The sequence below is a fragment of the Motacilla alba genome, chromosome 3, assembly GCF_015832195.1.
Source record: "Motacilla alba alba isolate MOTALB_02 chromosome 3, Motacilla_alba_V1.0_pri, whole genome shotgun sequence".
NCBI lineage: Eukaryota > Metazoa > Chordata > Aves > Passeriformes > Motacillidae > Motacilla > Motacilla alba.
The window spans coordinates 39,941,939-39,967,844 of NC_052018.1; the positions used below are offsets into that span (position 1 = coordinate 39,941,939).

The 25,906-nt window shown below is 37.8% G+C and overlaps 1 protein-coding gene across 2 annotated transcripts in view; it reads right to left on the reverse strand.

Moving 5' to 3' along the window:
• The window catches only part of MMS22L (MMS22 like, DNA repair protein), an 89,062-nt gene extending 67,241 nt beyond the window's left edge, over positions 1 to 21,821 (reverse strand). The window contains exons 1-10 of one of the 2 annotated variants that reach the window (XM_038133081.1): positions 21,587 to 21,821; positions 20,272 to 20,331; positions 18,071 to 18,196; positions 14,838 to 14,890; positions 11,905 to 11,992; positions 11,626 to 11,803; positions 10,481 to 10,574; positions 8,389 to 8,519; positions 4,438 to 4,551; positions 3,188 to 3,367 (exon numbers count right to left, since the gene is read on the reverse strand). In XM_038133081.1, coding sequence (XP_037989009.1) covers positions 3,188 to 3,367; positions 4,438 to 4,551; positions 8,389 to 8,519; positions 10,481 to 10,574; positions 11,626 to 11,803; positions 11,905 to 11,992; positions 14,838 to 14,890; positions 18,071 to 18,114 — 882 coding nt within the window. In that variant the 5' untranslated portion in view covers positions 18,115 to 18,196; positions 20,272 to 20,331; positions 21,587 to 21,821. Of the gene's footprint in view, positions 1 to 3,187; positions 3,368 to 4,437; positions 4,552 to 8,388; positions 8,520 to 10,480; positions 10,575 to 11,625; positions 11,804 to 11,904; positions 11,993 to 14,837; positions 14,891 to 18,070; positions 18,197 to 20,271; positions 20,460 to 21,586 lie in introns of both variants that reach the window. The other variant, XM_038133080.1, reaches the window with a different exon arrangement.
• Positions 21,822 to 25,906: the final 4,085 nt, after the last annotated feature.

Below are 25,906 nucleotides of genomic sequence, written 5' to 3' on the forward strand. Positions count from 1 at the left end.
GCAGGAAGAAACTTTTGAAAGCACTAACAGCTGAGTTCCTGGAAAAGCCATATTAGGCTTCTTAGCTGGAAGTCCATGTTTGCATATCTTGCCACATAGTCATTTCAGATTATTCTATTCAAAGGCAAGAATTCTTAGCCCCAAGTAACTCTGCCTATATTACCTTAGCCTACAGGATATTAAAATTGACCCCTGCTATGTTCAGAAGTGGCATATTTTCTCATCAGGTCCCATCTGAGTTTCAAATATACAAATCCTACTTTTCAGAAGAGTGAAGTGGGACCTGAACAGGGGAATATGGAAAGAGACATGTACTGTACATCGCTCAGAACAGTCTCTAAGAAACCTGTCCAAAACTTTCTAGTTTAAAAATGTTTCAAGTATGTGAAATATATATTCAATATATATGAATCATTGCATATTTGAAATTGTGTTTTATGAGCTAAAGGGAGAAAAAATAAAAAGAAGCAAGTCTGAAACCTATTTGGAATTTTAAAAGCTTTCATAACAACCTTACAGCCATGCAGACCACATTAAAAAATAGAAAATCTTCCACAGATGACATAGGCTTAGAGGCAATTTTTGCTACAGAGCACATGAATAACCATCATTATGGCACATCACACTCCCACCTCTGATCACAGTTAATTAAAAGAAAGCATGTGCAATGCCATTGCATCATATGTTTAATCAAAAAAACAGGACAAGAGAGTCCTCATGTAATTCTACTGACTTCACAAATTCATATCACAGACTGTTTTATCTTATAATTTTCAAAAAATATTTTGAGGTTGCAATTCAAGGAGGGGAACAGGACCTAAAGGGATGGTTACCACCAACTTGTCTATGACAGATTATAATACTGCGGTGGGTAAGATGTTACTGATAAGATTTTTTTTTGTACGAGAACAGGGATCCCTGGACAAACTCACAGTAACTCAGAAATGCAAAGCAGAGCTAACAGTTTGAACATAAAGACTACTGGAAACATCAAGAGAAGCATGCACAGGATGGTCTCATGATTTACAAATCAAGACTTGGAAATTCTCTTCTCCCAGGTGGGGTCTAAAGGAAAAGTATTATTTAATCTTGGGCAAGTCTCTTCCTGTCACTGTGTCTCAGACTCCTATTTTAAAATAAGAACAACAGGAATCCTTTTTTCCATTCTACATATTATTTTGGCTTCTGTAAATAATATAGTGCCTGGGGCAAAAAATAATCTCTCATGAGGCTAAATACAGAGTATCTATCAGAGTGAGATACAGGAAAAAAGCCCCATTGATAAAAGTAATCAGTATCACTGTATATTTGGATTAGGGCATTAAATATAAGAAACCCAGTATAAATGTGCACTTCACACCGATTTCTGTATTTCACCTGGGAATAACCTTTTCTCACTTTCTACATTCCACTAAGAAGCAGAAGTGTAGTAATTCTATCTTGCAAGGTCCCTCTATAATCCTCTCTGGACTGTGTCCCTCTCCCCCACCATGCAGTAACATGCAAAACCTAGGGAAGATTGGGATAACCTTCAGAGTAACAATCAGACCTGGTCTGCAACTTTACACTGTATAAATGTGCAAGAAGTTGCTTCATTTTGCCACATGATAACAAGCAGCCTGTCACGGCCTTCTAAAGGATTTGTAAACCGGCAAACAGAAGAAGCATAAGCATCCCACATCCCTCTAGCAAACAGACATGGTCATCAGTTTTTTAATGAAGTATTCAAGGACCGAATGAACGCACCTTTGCTACATTTAAATTTTTTTAAACAAATTTGCAGATTAGAAAATCCAAGTAATTCTTATTTTACTTAGGATTGTAAGCATTCTCAGAATGTCAACTCTTTTCCTTCATTCTCAATTTACAGACTTACTGCTTTTAAAGATCTAAAGACAAAGAGAGGGATTTTAAGTTACCAAAATTGCTCAACCTGCACAATCATTCTTCCCTTCTTACAGATTTGCACTTCACAAACACATTTCCAGGTTTTAACCTTTCGTCCTAAATCAGGAATGGAAATCACAGTACCAATTTTAACAGAAAGAAGGTACGGCCTTTCCAGTTTTAATACACACTGTTAAATCACAAATAATTAAAGACAATTCACAATAAAGGGCAATTAAGCCCAGTTTGTGGAAGATGCCACACAGTATATGCTTGGAAAATTAGGGAATATGGGCAATGCAGCCTAAAGTTTAAAAAAGCCACCACACTAAAAAATCCCAAAATCAAACAAAGAGACCACCAGCACACCCTCCCCCCCCAGAAAAAAACCCAACAAAAAAAATCCTAACAAAAAACCCCAAAACAAACAGAAAAAAATAATAACAGTAACAGCACAAAGAACAGAAGGAGAAATGACAGAGGATGGCATGACCAGAGTCTCCCTAATGCAAAAACCACTGTTGGGGAAAAAAACCCCAAGCAAAACATACTACACCAAAAACACTCCAAACCCCAGTTTCTGGGTCTTCATCCACCTCACTGGCCTCTAACAAGCTTCCTCCATAGACAATTAAGAAAAATTTTCCACTTATATACATGTCAAAACATATAAATGTAGGAAACTTGCACTTAGCAAGCTTCTAAACCAAAACTTGAATTCAAGTTATTAGACAGTGTCTATTGGTAGCATATCAACATAAAAATAAAGCTGTATACACAAATATATATACATCTTATGATGTTATGGCTGTGATGCAAAGGTAATGCAACTAGACAGATTGAAATTTATCCAGAGCAGAGCTATCACTTTAGAAAAATAAGTGGCATTAATAGTTACACAGTCAGTGTTTGAGGTTTATAGTTCATAAACCACAAACTCATGAGCTCAATTCCTAAAACAACAAATCCAGTGAAGCATTTATGCTGCAGGCAGACAATCTTAAAACATATGCTACATCATTAAGTATATGTGCTACTAACTAGTTGGGATATTTCAAGTTTCCTTCACACAGTTCTCTACTGAATATCTGGTATGTAACATGAATATGTCTGGGGCTCCTAGAACATCTACCGACTTGTACAAAGCACATCTTAACACTTCCAACCTAAAAACGACTTCTTTTAAGGAGTATGAGAATTCGTGCATTACAAAACAAACTGTTTTCTGTCAACAAAAATAACCAAAGAGATCAAAATCAATTCTAATAACTCTTAGATATTTAGAAAAAAGCATACTTACCTTTTCATCTAGATTTCCATTACGGTCAAACTGGTAGAGTGGTGCCAGATGACTCATCATCCACCAGCTAAAACTCAATGGGTCTTTACATGGAACTGTGTCAAACCCAGACACACTTGCAGAAGTACTTGGCTGTTCAAAGATATTCTTTAGGGTTGTGTTCACCAAGCTCCAGAAACACTGTAGAAAATGCAAAAGGTAATTTGAACTGTCATCAATAACAAAACTTATGTTAACAGTTTTCTCTACAACACTGTCCTATTGATTAATTTGCTTTTACAGAGAACAAGCAAGATGACAGTCATTTAAAGAAAATAACAAAAAAGCAGTTGTGAGTATTACCATAGAAAACTCAGGACTACCTTAGAAAGTCCTCTCTCAAATGTCAGTAGAAAGCAATGTGAAAGAACAGGCTTGGGTCAGCAGTGCAATACTTCACAGGCAGAACTACAAGCTGATGGATTGATGACATGCAGACAGGATGGTGCCCCAACACTCACAAGAGAAAGACTAGAGTTCTTTAATGAAGAATTGCTATAACATATTTTTTAAAAACTTCTAGTGCCAGACTATCCTAACCAAGAGGAATACAGTAGGTGGTAGAGAATCAATCTGAAAGACAGCAGAGATTCCAGTTCCCTGTTTTGTCACAGTCTGTTCCAGCACTGAGAAACTGATTAATTCTCATTGACTCAGACCCTTGCCTATATCACAATATTACTACTTCTTACAGCCTGTGCCTCTCTTTCCTACTTTTAAGGAAGCTCTCTGGAACTTGTTTGCATTTGTATTTCACCCACCTTAGCTGGCTCCTGGTAACAAAGACAGAAACATGAGCTAGCTGGATCATTGTTCTGACTGTACCCATGATTTTTCTAATGCCTGGAGATGACTCATTGTGTGACATACCACAGAAACTGCAAATAAATTTTTTTAAAAACAGGTAAACATGACTTTTTGTATTTTGCTCTTCCATAAAAAGACTAGAACTTTCACAGTATATTCCTTTGCTTTGCTTTCTTTAGCTCTAGGAGTGCTCCTTATCAATGCCCAAGGTCATAACCCAACAGCACACTGCAAACCTAGAGTCAGGATTTCATGCACATTCAAGACAGCGACCCAAGGCATCACAGTTAGCATGCAGTTCTCCTGGAGCAAATTTGAGTTCAGTTCTACCATCGGATCTGTGCATTCATGGCCATATAGGAACATCTGGTGACTGTACTGCATATGCAACAGTACTGCTTTACCTCTGTATTAGACCCTTTATTTCTGTGGTCCAGCAATTGAATAAGTAGAATCCATAGTTCTTTAATGCAGGTACAGGAATAATGGCTACTGGTAAGAGCCTCAGAAGGTCGCACCTGAAAGAGAATATAGAATAAAATTATTCACAGAAGTATTCATTTTTGAAATGGTGCTTTATATATTAATATTTCTTCTTGTCTTGGCGGTTTGGTTTGAGGGTTTTTTTCAGGTAAATAATATAGCTACAATTACACATTCAAAGGTGCATTATTTCACTAACATCCCAAATATCGCTCTCATACAACACAGACTCTTTCCTAATTCTACATAAATTACAGGTTGTGCTGTTTCCTAGTTTCTTCTGATCCACTCTCAGACATTATTTAATCGGATAAAAATGGCATTCCATGTCCTAAATGAAAAGAAGTTACAATAAATACTAATTCATTGTCTGATAGTAGGAAAAAGAAAATGATTGATTACATTTTCTTGATGTTCTTGAGCAGAAAAAGATTTCAAATTATTTACCAGCTATTATTGTTATTTTTAACTGAAATATCCTTAATGACTAGGCATAATGCTAGTAGAATATGTTGTTGTTGGCATGATGAGGATGTTAATGTTCCCACAACATTTCACAAAATCTGCTTTTCGGTAAATTTACTGCAAGGCATTCTTTTAATATGCAGAAAACAGCATATTTCAAGTCATGTACATTACTTGATTACTATTCCATATTTAACAAAATTCACTCAGACTGATGCATTTCAAATGCAAAATAGTCTTCTTGTGATTCATCTTTCAATTTTACATTCTCTCAATTGTGAAACAAAACAAAACAGCAAAAGGAAGTGCTAAATACATAAGAAAACTCTGTATGCTTTAATGATTTTAAGATCTACCAGACCTGTATTTGAAATAAACATACTATAGATAAAATTTCACTTACTCTATCCTCAGACACACGAGCCCACTGAACAGTATTCAGAGGTGGCAAAAAATGTGAGAAAAGCTTTGCTTAAATAGCTCAGTTCAGCATTTTTTACCTTCAAGCAAGGACACAATGGCAGAAATGCAGAAAGAAAAGAGGGAAAACAAAGCAGCTTATACTCATTTTATCCCTAAACAATGAGTAGTCCTAGTTTGAATAACCAACCTACACCTCTCTAAAGCAAACAGAAGGAAATAGGTACCAGAAAGATTAATCTCACTGCAGAACAGCTGTTAACCTTCTATTACAATAAAAAGTACCTCAGGTGACTAGTTTAGCCAACTAACTCCTAGCCATCCACATCTGATGAGGTAGAACCTAAATTTTTATATCCTCATGTTTTTTCTGATGCATTCACACACAGCTATTCTCAAGTCACACTGGCATATAAAATAATTCCGGAATTTGGAAACATAACAGTGTAAATTAAAAATTAAATCAAAATATGCAATGCCAGTGACAGCAGTGGCTGTGTGAGACATTATAGAAGTGGGAGTGAACGACTAAAAATCTACACTTTCACAGTTAGAGCAACAAGTATATCACAAATCATTTCTAATCTGTGTAATATTGAATTAGGATGCAAAGTTCTTATTTATTATCCATCTTTAGAATATGTTTACAACTACAGTTTCATACAGGTCCAAATCAGGTTTAAATCATTTTAATTATAAATATGAACTTACATTCATATATAAAAGAGAAACAACTTGTTTTTTCTCTCTCTCAAGAATCCTCTTTATCCTATGAAATTTGCATGGTAGACCTGATCTATTTTAAATAATGCTTTATTCACTTTCTACATATACTCACAGTATTTCTCTCTCCTCACACTTTTAGTTAAGGACCTGTTACAGGAATTTCTCAACAACCTGAACTAATTTTATGTAAATATTATCTTGAGAATAAACAGTACAGCCACTAAAGCCCCTTGAAAAAACTCATTATTTAACTACTAACTTTCCAAAACTGAAGTGCCTCAAAAATAACTCTGGTTATGACTCACTACCAAAGAGCAAAACAGATCCACTGGAAATGAGCAGTCTACTTATTACAGATGCACTGCAACACTGGAGGTTTTTATAGAAGTATTAGGCATAGTAACTATCTTAGAAATGAGTTTCATGCTTGCTATGTGGACTACCAGTTGTTGCAGCAAGGTTTCTTCATCTACTGTTTCCATCTGTTACTGTGCTGTTCTCCAAGATCCTTGCAGGATCTTTCCCACAGGAAATGTGCATATCTGTTCAGGATAGAACCTGGGTAGTAGTATCAAAGCAAGACACCATACAGATATTGCTTAGACTAAGGATAGCCATGACACTGCTTTCTTCAGAGATATTCCATATTTCCTCTCACAACATCCTCATTTCAGTATCTTGGTAAGAATGTTTAAAACCCAAAACTGTGGTGCTGTTGGGACAATACAGCTCTGGTGCCAGAGGTGTGGCTGCTAAAGACAGAAGAAAGATATCCACAGATCTGTGTTTCTCTGCCAAACACATCTCAGAGCACACTGGAGTCAGTACATGATCCAAGTCAAGCACCTTGATATCAGAGCTGCCCAAGAAATCAATCTGAAAATATGAGTCTGGAACACCAGAGTTTATGTCCCCCTTTCCAAGGATATCCACAAATGTGTTCTCAGCCAAAAGCCCAAGGACATGTTTTAGTGATGAGCTGATAGTGCCACCTACTAGGGGTATTAGTTGCATTTTCAACAATTTTGAGGGATGCTTTTTCCATTATGGGATGACAGAAAGGTTGCATACTACAGAAGCCACCAGCTCGAGCACAAGCTTCACTTCAGAAATTAATCTCAAATAGAACTAATTCAAGCAGTGTGGCCCACACCTAGAGTAAGCTTAAGAAAAAGCAGTGGCAAAACAATCTTCTCTCTTTGTAACGTGGCTCTGTGAAAGTATGTAGAATCTGTCATTTTATCATCTGACATTTTCAAGCCTACCATCAAGCACTGTGTTAGACAGATACTACTTGAATCTTCTGTTATAAAATATTATTCTCATCTATTTGCCTTTTGTTAGGGGAGAAGGTTGCACTATTATCTAAATTTAATAGATCAAAACTGATTTTAAAAGGTAACAGTTTTCTACAGGATGGTATTTTAAAAGAACAGTTATCAAAGAGTTGTACAGCCATCTCCCCCACCCTCAAAAGTAACATGAAGAAGGACTCTATTTCTTATGCTTTTGTACTAGGAAAACATAAATTATACAGTGGTCACTGCTATTTTTTCCTCAGAGTTCAGTCCTGCATTCATGGATCACACATGTCCATCTAAAGCAGGTTTCACAATGACACCAAGATTACACAGCTCTTTTACTGGCTGCTATATGGAGCTATTATGCCTTTCTAGCTCTGGAGTGCTCAAAACAAGTGAGAAAAATACTGCAGCTATAGAAGGAAAGAAAAAGGAAAAAAGAAGACACAGAAAAGTTTTCCCATGACAAATGCAGAAGTGCTGTAACAGAAAGATGAGGTGGTGGAAATAGGCACACTGCAACAATAAACCGTAATATGACATTCTCTAAGTGTCCAGTTAGCTTACTGCCAGGATTAGAGTTATCCTCTTTTTGTTCCTGTTCAGAGAGTTTGAAAAGACTTTTTTTTTTTTTGCATTTATCTAAACCTTTTAGACTGTGCCATGTTTGGCATTAAACCTGGAACACTGAACTTAGAAAATGTGGCACTCACTTCTGCTCTGTACACAGTGCATTTCAATATTACCGTCTCATTCAACTGCCAGATGGTCATGAATAAATATAACACAATTTGAGCTCCTAACAAATAACACTCTTTAAAACATGGAAATACAAAGCCATACATAACATTTACAACTAAGCACTAAGAAGTCATCTAGGCACTGGTGCAATACCCAATTCATATGGTTCCCAGTACGAGCATCTAAATGCCCATGGCCTGTATAAGGAAAAAGAGTTACCTTCGTGTATTTGTTGATGGCCAACTTTATTAAATCAGATATGAGATTTCCAGAGTGTTTTTCAAATAAACTGATATTGGTTAGATTCTCTCCAGTTAGATTAATGAAATGGTTAGCATATACAACTTGTCCTAAAATACAAAAGAAAAGTAGAATCGTTTAGTTCCAGGTTCGGTTCTAGCAATATAAACCAGACAGCATTTCTCTTCTAAGATATATATATATTTTAGAATGTGCTTGTTGACCTGTATGTAATTTTAATTTATAAATTCATGTGAGAAAGCTCATCCTAAATTCAAGCTAATCTCCTTCTTCTTTGCACTGAAATCTGGTATTATTCAGGTTGACAGTAAAAAAGCTTGGCACTTTACAGCCTTTTATTGGCACAGATTTTGCAGAGGAATAAAGATTTATTTATCTGCAAGTTCCTCTTTGTCACGAGGCAGTGCACATGTTCTGGAATCATGACATGTTTTGCAGATATGCAAGTTGATGACAAACAATTCTGGAGAGGTCTAACACTTTCCTTTGGATGTGTTGATGTAGAAAGCTGGCATGATCATGTTCCAACTTGAGCATTTGTAGGCATTAACAGATAAAATGGTGAAGTTAGAGGCTGTAAGATCTTATCCCACAAGCTTTTCAACAGTACATCTCCCTTGACATCAGTGGAGCAGACATACGTAGAATGAGCCTGTATTTTATTCCTGGAAATATAAGGTCAAGCCCTGAATCCACTATCCTGCCACTAGTCTCAGCAGTGTGAAGTTTCCACACAGAACACTTTACAGAATGAGATAAAAAACCTAGGAAATTTTAAGCACATAAGAATACAAGATAATGTATGTAGAGAAATTACTGTCTTGACTAGTAAATTTTGTTGTTAAAAATCACGAGCTTTCTCTTACAAAGATAGATGACTGCATTATAACTCAGAACATTATCTAGAAATAAATATTGAATTCTGGAAAATAAATTGCCTCCAACAGTTTCACTATCCTTTCTCCAAAATGCTCCAAAAAAGGCAAACAGACTATCTCACAATGGATCATAAAAGAAACTTAGAATTATGGAACAAAAAGCCAACCTACATACTATACAGTAATGTAGAAACAGAGAAAATGTGTTAATAGGAGCAAGGCTGTGTTGTGACAGCACTAGGAACAGGCAAAAGCTAATCCAAGAGTTCAGATTCAACACCAGTTACTGGGGTAAGCATATAGTGCCTTCCTTCTGTACCTCAACATTACTTCAACTATTGCAATTCCTATGTAGAATTTATATTCACAACTTATAATCGGGTGGTGTGAGGGAAGGTATGGTTGCAGTGACACATCAATTATAAAAGAAAACACACTTTTGTGATTTATTTTGGCAGAATGGACATGGAAAACAGATATAAGCCTCACAAAGCAAATAAAGTTCTCTTCTGTATTTTAACAATTCTTCAGCAAACTGAACTACTCTGAAATTGAGTTTTTCAATTGCATTCTATGACCTTTTTAATCTAACTTCTATGAACAGCTTACTCTTATCAACTTACTTTTTGCCCTTTTAAAGCCTTATAAATTTTTTTTTAAAAGATATTGCCTTGCCCTTTTCTTTCTGTACTTGTATAAGCTCCTCTGATTGAGGCTTCTTCTTTTACCCAATATTTTCTTAGTGTCGCACATGGTTAGCAATACAAATTCTCTCCTCTGAGAATCCTTGTTCCGGTCCATGCCTGGACACTTTTTCTATATTGTTGTCATCAAATTGCCATTCATTGTTATGCATTCTGGATATCTGCAAATGCATTTTTATTTGTGATGTCAAGAAGTGCACTGTTATTAAATATTTAGTATGTTGCATCAGTTGAGTAAGAACTCTGATCTTTGTTTTGACACAGCAAATTCCTAATACAATTTTATTTAATTTGAGCTGCACTAAGATTCTCAAAGAACATACCTTTACCATATCTGAGTTTACCCCATTAAACACAGCTATGCTTAAAAACTACCAAAAGTAGTTTTGATTCAGGACTATTCAAGATGGGAAAATTAGGTAAGTCATATGTAAAAGAGTAAGTTCAAGAAAAAGCCTGCATACTTACTCTTCAGTTTTTCACCTAGTACATGAAGAACTTCTAATACTAGCCATTTAATATCCAAATGGAGATGTAGTAAGTGCCATGATGGAGGAAAGACCTGTGATTAAAAATACATTTACTTATAATTAACATTTCTTTAGTGAATTCTGGATACTGTGCTAAGACAGGGTGGTCAGGCTTTGGAGCAACCTGCCCAGGTTCAGCAGTGGAATCACTATTTCTGGAAGTGTTCAAAAACATGTGGATGTGGCATTTGGGGATATGGTTTAGTGGAGAATGTGGAGGTGCTGGAGTAATGGTTGGACATGACATTCTAAGACTGCAATGAACATTATGAACATCTATGACCAAATACAATGTAACATAAAAACACCATTCAGTTCAAGAAAAAAAAAAGAAACAAACAAAAAGCTTCATTATAATTCTGTCTGTAAGAGTCTATTTATGAAGTTTTGATTCAAGCTTGACAAAGTACAATATCCTTAGTTAACATTTTCTTTACAGAGAAGCATTATTTTGCACAAAAATTGCTAAAGTGAACTCTTAAAATAACTCCAAAATTTTAGTATTCTCTTCCTGAAAGTTTACTTGAAATTATTGTTTTCAATCAGCTCAACTGCTACTGACAAGCTAAACAAAGATCCAAAATGCTGCTTCTCAATGGATCATTCCCCTCCATATACTAGTTTATACAACATAAACCAGAAATTCCTGCTGCTGTGCCTCCTTCCACATCTGCATTTTTCTTTTAGAAAAGATCTTTTCCCATTCTGAGTCAGATTCAGAATGTATTTTTAAAGAAATACCCCTCCTACTGGGATGCTCAGAAATTTTAAATATTACTACAGACAAACACCAAGGAATTTTTAAACAAGCTATGCTAATTCAAGCCTACTTATCTACCTGTAATTGGTATTATCATTTGTATACTATAGGAAGAATTCTAAAGGTATAGAACAAAAATAGATAAGTAAAACAACAACAGAAAATCCAGATCTCATCTGTTGTGTTTACCAAATACAGGATGGCACTTAATGAAGAAAAAAAAAAAAAAACAAACCAAAAATATTAACTTATATTAAGCCAAAATTTTTCAAGCTGAATACATAATGCCACATAAAAAATTAAAATTATAAAAAGACACCAACCTTTGCCTGATTTTGAACAGTAAATGCTGCCAGAACATTACTAGGAAGTTCACAAAGGTGACCAACATGCACGGTCAAAGCATGAAGCTCTTCCACCAACAGTGAGGGTAACTGAGCTTCTAGTTCTTCATAAGGATGCAGCACTCCATCATTTTCCACCTTAGGGGGTTCCAGATACCTGAATGTACAGAAGAATACAATACACACAATCAGAAAACAGGTAAGTAGCACCTACACAAAGCTCAGTACCCAATTTAGTAAAATGTGTGTAAATCTCACCTGAAGATGAAAACTTTCACATAATGCAAAAACTTAAGACATTGATGCCTGATGCTCTCTGCTTCAGAGTGCAAGTGTGCAGCTTGACCTGAAGTAAAAGAGACCAGTAGCTTAAAGCAGATGACAAGCACACCATGACTTGTTTAACATTTGCATTCTTCACAGTAATCAGACCAGACCACTGGAAAGACATCCTCTGAGGACAAGCTGGGAGGTGACTGATGGGAAACACCCATTTCTAAATGTCACCTTGCCAAAGAGATCCATTCTTTGTCTTATCATCTCAGGCACATATCCAGATACAGATAGAAAAGAAGACCCTCAGGAAAGGTGAGGGTAAGTACTCTCAGTGCTACAAGAAATCATTCAGCCCTACTGCCTTGCTTCCTGACTGCTTCCAAGATGCCTTCAGTAAAGACCTGGGTAAAACAATTTATCAGTACCCTTCTCCCTTGACAGACTTTAACTGTGATAAGGTTCAATAATAAGGTAGAAATAAGTTCAATAAGGTGAACTTATTTGTAAATATGCTTTGTGACTTTTCCTTGGGAGCATCATTGTTGCACAGAACCTTCAGCTGTATAATGCTAAGAGCCATCCATTCACAGTCCTGCCTTTCACTTGCAGCTCTCTATGCTTTCAGGCAGTTATTCTGGCTATATGTCTCCCTTCCCTTGTTCTCTGAAGCTGTTGTTCTCATGGTGGTACCATCCTCACCTTGCACCTACAAGCTCAAACACCCCCATTAGAGCAGAGATTCACTGGAAGTCATTGCCACTGTGTGAGAATCACTCCTTATTTATTCCTACACCTTGCCTTATAGCTTTCAGCTTATATTAGAGAAAGATGAAACTTGGAGCACAACAAACAGAATACGGTAATTTAAATACCAAATAACTACTGCCCAACTATATATACACACAAAAGCTTAGCAAGCAGTCAGCCTGCAACATGTGTACTTAATTACAACACATGATGATTATTCAGAGCATCTTCAATGCAAGCATCAAATGAGGACCTTAAGCAGGACCAAACGAAAGTGCATCACCCTAGAGGAGACGCATGGCCAAAACTCTTGGTCACCTACTACACTGGACTGCACAACCATGGAAAGACAGTTCTCCTTGCTCCTCTCCCCAGCTAACCACTGGGGAGTCTTCCCATTTTTTGATCTTGTTCTCACTTCCCTTTTGTTTTCTCCCATCTCCTCCAATTAACCTGGAAGTTCATATATGACACTTGTTACAGACCCCAAAAATAAAGCTTTGTGCATACAAGCCTACCCCAACATCTTTTGAGCAACAACACTCAATGACCAAAGCAAACTAACTGGTACAAGCACCAGAATATTCCAGTGTACAGCCAACCTGCATCCCACCAGAAGCCATAGTATCTGCCATGGTAATGAACCACAAGTTTAGAACAGAGTGAATTGATCCTCCTAAAGTAATTATTTATAGATATTACTGCTGATTTGTAGCAATAACAAATACTGTAGTCTAAATTCTCAGAAGCTCTGTTTAAGCAGAATTTTATATTACAGTATTTTCACATGCCTTCTACATTACACAGTTCTCAGTACAAAGTCTCCAAAGCTCATCAAGACTGATGGGAAATGAAATTTAATGTAAAATATTGATATCTATATAAACACACAGTACAACATAGATTTACTGAGCCAAAACTTTTAAGTGGGGTTTAAACAGTGGTAACAGCACATTTATTTAAGACATCAATAATAACTAACATCACCCTGCTGACCATTTAAATACCTCAATGCTCATGACACCCTTCTACTACTAGCCCACTTCTATAAGGGGGAATTGAGTCACAGCTGAATCAGTGACTTGCTCTGATTCAGAAAGAAAGCCTGGTGCAAAGCGCAAAATTCAAGTTCTTCATTTTACTAGCTTAATTGACAAGTGGAAGAATGGGATACAAAGAAGAGAAGGCAACAAAGCAGGGCTTAGATTTAAGTGAAAAAAACCTACCAGTTTCTCGATGTCCAGCTACTATGTAAAAGTTCAAATGTAATTTAAAACAGGCTATTTCCATTTACATCAAAAAAATTAGATTTTTTTGGATACTATCAATAACTGAATATGAAAGAAGCTTGATGATAAAGTCACATCAATGATTTAAATGGCAGAACATCACAATATAAAAAAGTAATAGTAATGTGTAAAAATATTCACTCATAGAACACTATCATGTTATCTATAATGAGACGACACTATGAACAGTTTATTTCTGAGTAATTACTGAACTTCTCAACTTGCTAAGTAATTCAGCCCTCAACTTACAATAAGCCCAAGGCTGCAATAATCCTTCAGAAACATGCTGCTTCTCATGCCTCAGTACTTAATTGAAAGAAAGCATTTTGTAGTGATCCCGTTTTATCGATCCTACTGCAAAGATAAACTAAGTTTGTAAATAACTCAAAACTAAGCAAATCTAACTGACTCATTAAAACGTAAGCCAATGAAACACTGAAAAAATCCAAGCTACTACCTTTGTAACTAAAATAATTGTTGGGATGATCAATGAAATTTTCTGGTTTTAATTAAAAGTTAATAGTTTTGCCAAATTCTGTTCCAGGGGTGACACCTTAAGTCAAATTAATGCAAAATGCCCCACTAAGGATCACTCTGTCCATCTACCATTAAAAAGGTACTACTACCAGGCAAATCTGGCTCCAAACTGACTCCCAGCATTTCCACTATCTATTTCCCTACTATTTTACCTCCCCTGGTTGCCTATATTTCTACCTTTACTGCAGTTTTATGCTGCTTATAAAGGAGCTGTTCTGAGGCACACTCCAAAACCCCTTGGCCAAGAGTCAAAGCACAAGCGTGATCTCTGAGAATTTACTTCTTTAATGAAAGGTAAGTCAGTTACCTATCACAATGTCAAATTCAATTTGTAAAACTTACCAAAATCAGACGAACTCATTTGTGCTAGGTTTTCCAGTCTGTAGATCTGTTGTCTAATTAAAGGAATACAAAGATTTATGGTATTTATATAGGTAAAAGTTGTTTAAATCCATTTTAGTAAGCGCAAAATAGGACAAAGAAAGATAAGAGCTGTTTCTTGCTTTGTAGCCCTGAAAAAGCTTATGGAAATGTAACTTAGAAAACAGTTTTAGTGAAAGGCAATGGATATCCAGCTGTGAAGGGATGACACTGAATAGATGTTGCACATGTTCATAAATCATTAAACAAAGCAAAAAAATCCCCAAACAATTGGCTGAATATTGGGGAAGGCAAAAAACAACAATACAGACAAAAACCCCCAAAAGCCAATCCTTGTAAGTTACTTTACCACAAGCATAACTAGCTTCATATTTGACCACATACTAAACCTAAAAGTTAGCCCTCATGGCATACACTCAGTACACACTAAATTAATCCACTTGTGAATGTGCATTAGTACATCCTGGCTGCAGCTTCTCCCATTCCTGCTTAGGGTGGATGGCTCCTTAACTCCAGCACAAAGCATAAACAACAAACAGAGTAGAGTAAAAGGAGGCGTCTGTAGAAAAGTAAAAGCTCTGTTCAGTTTCAGAGAGGAAAAAGAATATTTTTGAAGAAGCCAAATGCCACTGCAAATTAATAGTTAAAAAAAAAAGCTGGAACATAGGTAAATACTCAGCTATATTCTGTTAACAACTGTTATTTGCAAGTGGTCTTCCAGCAGAATCTCCACAGAGATAAAGCAGTACTAAACTGAATATATGAAAAGCACAACTGTGTCAGACAGACTTTTGAAAGAAAATGCTGCATAAATTGAGGAGGGAGCTCTCTGCCTCATTTCTTATACAGTCAAAGCAATAACTACTGAAGGATTCTAAAATAGGCTACTTGGATCTAACACAAATCAAATGTTCTTATGAAAAAAACCCTGAAAACTAGGAAGCATTCAAAAGACACAAGAAGCATCTAAAAGACAAACTACAGGTTGTAACTTGCATATTAAAGTGCACACAGACAGTAAAATGATCTTCATTCCCTCTATCTTGTTTTCTTGGATAAAGCCATGTCAGCTACCCTTCTATCACTTAGGTGGGTTGTAGAGTTTTTTGTCTATTTTGAAATCAAAGATGAATTTCTGCCTGGATTTTTCAAGGATTTCAATCATGCAAAAAGGAAGGAAGTCTGAAGCAGGAAGGTTTTATGAAACAGGGCTGTTGAGACTGGTGTTTAGAGAAAGAAGGTACCAGAAAGGAGCAACACAGAAAAAAAAAAAAAAGAAAAATACTCTCCCAGTGAATTGACAAAGACAGAACAAAGTGGGCTGATAAAATTAAAGCACAAACTGGGCACAAGAAACATAACAAAAAGTACCATTATTTAAATAAATCATTTTAGTTTCAATTTGCATTCGTACCTCAAGGATTGATCTTCATGGCTGTTAATCATTAAATCATTTGATTTGCAAATACAGATTCTGACATATAAACTGCTACTTCTGTTTTTTAATCAAAGACATATTATCTTAATATACCCACTTAAACGGTTACTTAGTGTCATTCACTTTGACTCACACTTCTATGACATGAAAACCCATAAGTAAAATATTTATTATGCAATTACTATTTTAACTTGCAGTTCTGCAGTATATTATTATTTATTACAATAGTTAAAAACCGTAAATAATTTTTAATTACAATATTAAGTATATTCCCAGACATTAAAAGAGTTCCGCTTTCTGTAAGCATATATTTAAACACAGATATTAACTGTACTTCATAAAATAAACTATTTACAGCCACCCTATCCTCAAAAACTATTGTAACTTGTACTTAACATATTCAATTTCCACAGTGGAAAAAGGAGTTTTTCTGCTTTCAGTTGTCAACTGCTCTACAAACAAAACTGTTCCATTTTATGACTGAACAAATGAACTGAGTGTCTTTGCAGAGACATCCCCCTTTGCAGAGGAACTTGTCACACCGAAAGACAACATAGCAACCAAACACTCGGCCAAGAGTTAGCTGAAATCCATTATTCCTACCAGGTCAGTAGGTTTTAAAGAATGTATAGCTTGAATAACTTAAAAACCGCATTATGCCTTATGTTCATTTCTATTACAATTACAGAGCAATTTACATTACAGGGAAAAAACTTTAAAAATAGGCATTTAATTCAACATTCCTGTGTCACTGTCCAGTGATTTTATGCTAATAAACAGTTAAAAAATCAGACTAAATACTGAAACTTTTAACTAAATTATACCCCTATCTCCCACTTTATCACTTTGGGGTTTTTTTAAAAACACAGTGAGGCCAAAGCTTGCATCAAACAAGCAAAGCTAAACAATAGTGCTTTTAATACACTTCCAGTCATCTATGTCACCATGTTCCAACAAGCCAGACCCTATTAATCATGTTGCACATCATGCCCTTGGTCATATCCTAAAGGGATGGAAGAATCCCCGCAATGAAAGGAACGATGGAATACACCACATACATTTGTGAAATCATACAAAAGCTCCTCTCCCATCCACTCTCTGTATGTGCTGTACATCCTGAGGATTATCAGTAGCAAAGAGGATTATCAGTGATCTGTGTATTTGCATTGACCAGATTAAGCATCTACATTGAATTAGGCAAACACTGAGTAACTGTATCTGAAGAGATTGCTGAAGGCATCCTAATCCAAACAATTGAAGAAAGCACTGCATCCAGCATTTACAGTATTTGATTTTTAACCTCCACTTTCCTTTATGCACAAAAAAGGACTAAAAATCTTCAAAAGACAACTTCAATTATATGGGTAGCACAATCTCATTCAAGGAAATCTTATATAGTCTATTCATATAATTCTGAAGCTAGAGCCTTCTAAATTAACCCCAACACTCTGTTGTAATAACTACACTTAATTTTTTTTTTATCTGGTGATGCCTCAGATATGCATCACACTACTTAGAATAATAAGTCACATAATATTAAGAATCTGTGACACAATGTACTTCTTCCTGCAATTCCATCTGTGTCTTATCCATCACTTACTGGAGCATTAAACAGACAGCATTAATCTTTTTTTAGATGCATTGCACAGCCCACAGTCTTTTATGATGTTACTTTTAAAAATGTGACGTTTGTTACACCCTTACAGCAGGTACAATTACGGATGTGGATTAATTAAAAAATACAATGTTATCGTACCTAAGTAATCCAAAGAGAAATCCACAGGATTCAACTAATGCCATTTCAGTAACCCACTGAAAGCCAAACAATTCCACTGTATCTTCTTCATAGTCATTTGGAGAAGGATCTAGTCTCAGCAAAACCCTGCAAAACAGAGCCAACAACATTCATACATTTTCCAGTAATAAATCTATGGCGTACAATATCTATAGCTGGCTTATGTACCACCAATACTTCCTGAATATATCAGCAACATGTGCATGACAGATGTCTCAAAGACAGTTGTACCTTTTAGAGCAATATTATCTATAGAAATACAACAACTCCTAGCTTCAAAAGCATAAAAACAGGATATAGTCACAGGTCACAGTAGATTTTGGAAACAAAAATTACCAGGTTACCCCCTTGACATATTTTCATACTGACAAAGGGGCTGAGACATGACACACAGACTGTGAAGAGGCTCCTATGTAAGAAGATAACACACTGCTCTGTATGCTTGAGATCCGTCTCAAGGCACACTACATACCTAGCAACTAATGCTAGAGAATACATTTGTTCATTTACATACATTTAATAATAATTATACTGAACACACTGCTAAAAGCACACTTTTAAGCAGATGAACAGATGAGGGTCAAAATGAGACCTTGTCACTATAACTCAAGCTAACACTAGGCCATGATTACTCTTTGCTCTTGCTAAAGAAAAATTAAATAACACTAGAATTACCATTTTACTCAAAGTGGAGAAAAATCAGACACCTGTGTTGTTAAAACATCATAACTGTACAAATAAAAGAAATGTTTAATTAACATGCATAAAAAAAATGGCAGCAAACTGCATGACAGCATGGTAAATTATTTTATAATTTTCCCACTGCCTTTCATAAAATAATCCCACACAGATGAAGCTCAATTCTCTAATATGTAAAAACTATTTTTATTTTAAAAATTAAAAATATATACTAGGCGAGCACCTAGTTTCCACTACACACCAAATACATACTCCAATACACACCAAATTCATATTCTGCTTGAACTATGCACTATTTCCAATTTCATTCTCAGAGGCAAAAAGAGAATCTGCTGAATAATGGGCTCAACCTCCCATAACACTTTAGTTCACTTGCTAACTTCCTGAACACTGGACTGTTTTGAAGCCTCTAGCAATTAAATCCAGCTACTCCAGTTCCAGGCAACGATGACAGAGAGTCCCTCACACGAAGGCTTTTCCAGGACTTTGCAATCCAGGTAGACAACATAAATACACAGTGGAAAAACAGTGTTATCACAACCAACGTGACTGGGAAACCTGTCTCAGTGAGTTTCAATGATAGAAACAATTTCAGGTGAAATGTTTCTTTGTCAATGCGGAATCCACTACTGATATATTCATGCAGATACAGGATCCCTCAATCATCTACTAGATGTAAATTTGAATGAACATGCCCTGATGCAACTAAAAAATATGATAAATAAGGCAGAGAAAGGGGGAGGTGTACTGGACCCCCCCCCAAAGACTTTACAGAAAACACTGTGGAAAAAAAAGTAACAACGCAAAATACAAAGCTTGGTGGGAGGACAGACAGAAAAATTAGGCTTTTGTAGGAAAAACAAGACAATCCTTGTGAGATGAGCAAACAGCCCAGAAAACTAAGCTGAATGACAGACAATAAGGCAAATAACAATTGAACCAAAGTGACGCTTTAAAATCTCACAGAAAATACTTATTTGCTATGCCTATGACTTCAGAACCTTAAATCCAGAACACATGCAAAGGTGAAGCTTTGAGAAAGATGGTCTTAAAGCTACTAGGGCCAGCTCTAGCAATTTGGGGAAGCCAGGCAGAGTGGAAAAGAGAGAAAAATGGCCAGTATTTAATAAAGCACATGACTGGGAAAAGCAGTGCTGAAGCCTCCTCATAAATTCAAGTGATCTCAGATGCTGCTGCCCAACAGGCCAGTTTTGAATTATCCTAACAGGCTTGTAAATGTCCATTACAGTGTCTTAAAAGTTCAGAAAGCCAAGAACTGCATCTAGAGCAGCGTTCAAAGCTGTTTATCAACACAACAGCGCTTCCCACTTTGGAATCATCAATGTGATTTCAGGATCAGAAGAGCTGGAGAACAAACTGATTTGGAACCTGTCAGCACCACACATGAGTGGAAAGAACATCCTAGAAGGCTTTTATATTTGTAATTCAAAAAAATCCCATACCTCTTAAGAGACCCACTTGCTAAATAAGACTCTGCAGAGAACCTTCTCCCTCCATTTTGGCTGTCAAAAGCACAAGAAAAGAAAGATGGCCTTGAGTTCTCATGCTCCACTTCCATCGCCAGCTCCAAGCTTTCAGTGAGAAATGGGGATGTGGAGGAAGCCCCAAAGTCATCCTCCATTGCTTCCACCTGGCCCAAAAAAAATAGTTAAAATACAAAAATAGTCATAGCATTTCTTCAAATAAATTTCTCATTGTTACAACTCCATGTCATCCTTCAGCTGAAGTGAGGACATAGATCTGACCAACTGTAACACTGAAGTAAAAGCTGAGAGATACCACCAAGAAGGGCAATTATGCCCTGTCACACAATTCTGCACCTTTGTGCAACCACATCTTCCTTGTTGTACAGAGCCTGCTCAAGAAGACACATCAGTGACTTAAGAAAAACCCTAAACATTTTCTTCTGGTTTAAGCTCTCTAAATTAATTCATGATGAGGTTAGACTAGCAGTAGGTTATAACACGAGGCAGGAATGCATTACAAAGCTTCCAGCAACACTTCATTTTATGACCAGAGTAGCTATGCTATGGAAGTACATCATGTATTACAGGCTCACAATATTATTTAAAAAAATCTAACTACCTAGGAATCTGAAAAAAGAGAAACAAAAGAAGGATTACCATGTCCAAAAGAAGTTCACTATACAATTAATATTAGTGTACCCATATTTTATACAATATACTAAAAGAGCAGAACTAGGCAACAGGTGTCAGAGGGTCCTATAAAAATATGCAAACAATATAACTAAAACGCTAAATTGAAGTTTTCAACTTCTTTGCTGGTAGATTCTGATATGGCTCTTCCCAGAACTAGTCTACACAATGGCTAGAGGTTGGTAGTACAGAGGCTTAACTAAAATATAAAGAAAAAAAAAAAAAAGAAGGGGATATATAAGGGGAAAATATAAGCGGGATATAAGGGGAAAATATAAGGGGATATATAAGAGGGGAAAAAAAGAAGAAAACAGTTTCCATTCTACTTTCTCACATCCATTCATATTCCTGCTGAGCAGGCGGCTGGGAAAGTAGAGAAAGAATGACTTCTGTGCTCCAGTTTACAGCAAGACCCTACGTACGGGTGCTGGGACAGCTGTGAGGCAGCTGAAGGGAATGCCCTCAACCACAAGAGCTCTCCTCTTAAGGAGGGCCTGTTCAGTTCGGGGAACCAAAATCACCCGACACCACAGAAATCCCTGGGGAAACAGTTACATAAGAGGGCACCTCTTGCCGGCCACAACTCCCATCAGTTCCATACCTGTCTACCACATCCCTGATGCGCCGGAAACAATTAAGCACTTTAAGCACCTCCACCTCCTTGCCCTCCAAGCAGAACCTTCCAGGCGGCTGCAATCCGCGGGCAGGAGCTGCAAAGCGGCGGGAGCAGCGCGGCGGGCCGCCGGGGCGCGCCCACGAACGCGACCCGCACGCGTGACGCCTCGGCCCCGCTCCGCCGCCCTGTGCCCGGAGGCGCTTCCCCGCCGGGCCCCGGGCCGGCGCTGCCCTCCCGCGCCCGGGCCCGTTCCGTACGGCCCGCGCGCCGCCGCCAACCGCGCACCGCGCAGGCGCCAAGGCGCCCATTGGCCGCCGGCCGCTCCTCCCCGGCCGCGCTTCCTCCTCCCGCTCCGCCTCCTCCCCGGCGCGGCGGCGCCTGCCCCGGCTCCCGCCCTCTCTCTCTCCCCCTTCCTCTCCCGCCTCCTCTCCCCGTCCCGCCCCGCCCACACCTCCTCCCCGTCCCGCCCGCCGCTCCTCCCAGGCCTGACGGACAGGCCGCTGGGTTTCCCTGCTCCGCTGGGTGTCCCTTGGCGGTCCGGCCGGCACAAGCGGTTTCTGGCTACCTCGCTCATGAACGCCACCGTCTTGCCCCTGCTGTTCAGCTGCCTCCCTTGTGCTCACAGAATCATGGAATCATAGAATCATAGAATGGCTTGGGTTGGAAGGCACCTTAAAGATCATCTTCTTCCAGCCCTCCTGTGGTGACTTCAACTACACCAGGGTGTTGAGAGCCTCGTCCAGCCTCGGCTAGAACCCCTCCAGGGATGAACATTGCTGTTCAACCTGTTCCAGTGCCAAACCATCCTTACAGTAAAGAATGTCTTCTTAACACCTAATCTAAACCTATTCTCTTTCAAATTGAACCCATTCCCCCTTGTCCTGTCTCTACCTGCTGTTACAAATAGTCTCGGCCCATCTTCCTGTAACTTCCCTTGTGTTGCCTGTCCCTGTCCCCTGCCTTTCTCTGGTGTCTTTCTTGTCTAGATTTTACCTGAACCTCACTTCCCTTCTCCTCAGTTTTCTCAGTTCAGTCATTCCCATGTTTCCTCACAGAGATGGGCATGAGGTTCTCCTGGTCTTTTCTGATGTCTTACATATGGAGATCCAACCTTCCTATGTCTGCAAGGTAATGCTCATATCCCCAAACACACACAATTCTCATAAGCTTGGGAAGTGGTGTTCAGTGCATTTGGAATTCAAGCTAGGTATCACTCCTATCATTTACTGCAGCATCCCCATTGGGTGTGACAGTCACCACAGAATGGGGGCCAGGGCAAAGTCCTAAAACCTGTGCCTGGCATAACTTAGCTTAAAGTGCATGCTGTGCACCTAGAGGCTTCTGGGTCTTTTCTTTTTTAAAAAAAGTGTTGTGTTATTTTGGATTGCTGTGGTTTGATTTTGTTTCAAAATGAATGCTTTTCCATTTTTGCCTGGATTTTGGGTGCAAAATAGCAGCAGTGCATGAAACTTCCTTCTAGTAAGAAAGTTGCTATAAAAAGTTTTGCTGTTGCTGCTACAGCTTGCTCTGAAAGCTTTGCTGTGATTTAAAATGCTTCGTTTGCTCCTGTGTCTGTAAGAATCTCTCATTTCCTTCTTTAAATTCCTGTCTAATTAAAAAAACAGTACATCATGGTTAAATAAAACTGTACCCAGGATAACCCTGATTTCCATATGCAGATTTATCTGCACTGACAGCCCCCTCTCCCTCTCTTAGTCTTTCTGTTTCCTCTCCCTCCCTCACTCTCCCTCTTTCTCTTCCCCTCTCTTTCTCTCCTTGTCTTTTTGTCTCTTTATGTCTATTGCATTATGCCTGAATAATTTTCAGTCTTTTTTTTCCTCCCCTCTTTCACGCACATGCTAAAATAACTAGACAAAGATGCAAGGTGGTTGCTGCAGTCCCTGTCTCTAGGACAAAACCAAGAAAGCTTGTGATTGCAATGCCACCTTTCTTTTTTTTTTTTTTTTTCCTTCTTTTTTTCTTCCCCAGCCATGCTTGGTGATTAAACTTCCTCAGGATGGGGAAGAAAAAGGAGCTGGAAATGAAATAGGGTTGAGGAAAAATCCCATTGCAGCAGCTGCAGCCAGTGGTGTCTGCTGCCAGATGTGCGAAGGTTCCTGGGATCCTTGTCACTAAAAGGCAGTATTCAAATATTTGGAGACAAAAGCTGCATCCTCAGTGATCATTTTCTTTATTTAACATGGCAGCAGGCATCGTGTGGGGAAAAATCAACATGCTGGATGTTGAATCGGACTTTTCTCCTTTCTGGGATGAAAGGATGTTATCTATCCCATGCCAAGAGGGAACTGAGGTAAGAGAGCTGATCCAGCTCGGTTTTTTTCCTAGTATATTTCCTAAGCATCTTTTCTGAAACAATCTATATATATATATATATATGAGTGTGTGTGTGTGTGTGTGTATACATGTTTCTATGTTTGTATATTTGTGTATTAGATTTCAAGGCAGTGAGTGGTAAAGCTTTTTTTTCCCTGCCTTCACATCAACCCAGAGAAAGTTAATTCACAATATATATTCAGAGCTTGTTCAGAAGGGTCGTTTTGTGGGATTTTTTTTGAATACCTTTTTGTTTCCAGAGAAGACTTCAGCAGTGACATCATGGTCGGCTGCTGATATTAAACCCTATTTTCAAAGTCTGTAAAAAAAAAAAAGCCAGTAACTTTGTGATAAGAAATTGTGCCGGAGATTCATATGCTCTATTTTTCAGTTGCACTCTAAATATTGGAAGTCTTATTAAAGCGATAGTGAGAATTTTTTATTATTATTATTTCTAGCACAGAAGCGATGAATGCTGCATAATTAAGTACAGTATTTAATTTGGCTGTTGTGAAGCAAAAGAATAAGGTAATAATTTTTATTGTACTAATCAGACTCAAGATGTTCTCTGTGTTAATTGGGTTAAAAAAATTGCAGTACTTATTAGAAATTCTAATTTCACAATGCAGCACTGACAATAAGCTCAGCCAGTGAATTATTCACATCTTTAATTTGCTCTCTTAATGACAGTGTTCTGTAATCAGAGTGCAGCGACTGCTTCCTATGCATTATGTATGATGTTCAGGACTTAAATGCAGGACATTATGAAGCCTCTCAGTGGCTCAGTAATTAGTTTTCCACAAGACAGGGCTTAGATATTCACAGATAAAAGTCTACAGCTGAGATAATGTTAAGGTGGTGACTCATGCTAACAAAAGCAGGGAAGTTCAAATTTAATGCTGAAACTGCTCTCCATTCTCCCTCATTGTGCGTAGGTGCAGGGGGAGGGGAAGAAAGTCTCCCAAACTAGCCCGGCATGGTAAGTACGCCCCGGACAGCCCGAAGGGGCAGCCCGGGCTCCTTTCACTCCGGGCCCGTGTTTTTGGCAACTTTACTGATCGGAGGGTGGAGGCGGAGCTGCGTTTGGTGCCTCTTTGTAGTGGTTGTGAAAAGGGCAGTAATGTACACACTGTCAGGAAGCAATCATGTATAGGTGAGATGTGTTTTAAAGGATTTCATTTGAAGCTCTGGCGTTCGTGACTTTGTCCAATTACGGTGGTTTTGAATGGGAGCTACTTTGTTATGTGTAGAAACTTTGGGAACACCTGAGACTCGCTGTATTGCCAGTGTACCTATTTCAGCTGTCATGGTCTTTATACATTTTAGAAACTTTATTTTCTAATAGTTTAGTTCTCACCATCTGGAAGATGAACTGTGATGCAGGTTTGTTCTTTTGCCTTGGATCATTTACTTGGATCATTGCAGGGAATAAGTATGGCTATGTAACTTTCCTACTTCTACACACTGCTTATTATAGAATAATAGGCAAGAATATTGAAATGAAGTTGGAAAATGGTAGTTTTTCCATACTTAGCTAATCAGACTGGGAGCTGTACATTCGTCCTGTGTTCTCCCTCCCATTAATCAGACTTTTTTTTATTGGAAGCAAAATATCTGACTAGAGAAGGTTCTTTACTTTGTGTTAGCTCTCCAAAGACTTGTGGCCTTTTTACAGGATTGTGATTCTAATTATTAAAGTTATCTGCCCATAAAAAGTTAGGCTTAAATTAAAAACAAACAAACAAAACACTAAAGATCCCAATTTCATAGTAAAGTAGAGATATGATAACAAGAACTTGGAGTACTAAAGCAAAATATTGTAAAACTAATTCCTTTACATTTTTCAGCAGAGTCTACATCTGGAATTCAGTGTTATTAGCAGCTGCTGCTGGTGTTGCTTGGCCTCAAGGCCATGGGACATTACTAAGTAATTGCTTTTAGGAAGCAAAATCCTATATCCCATGACTGGAT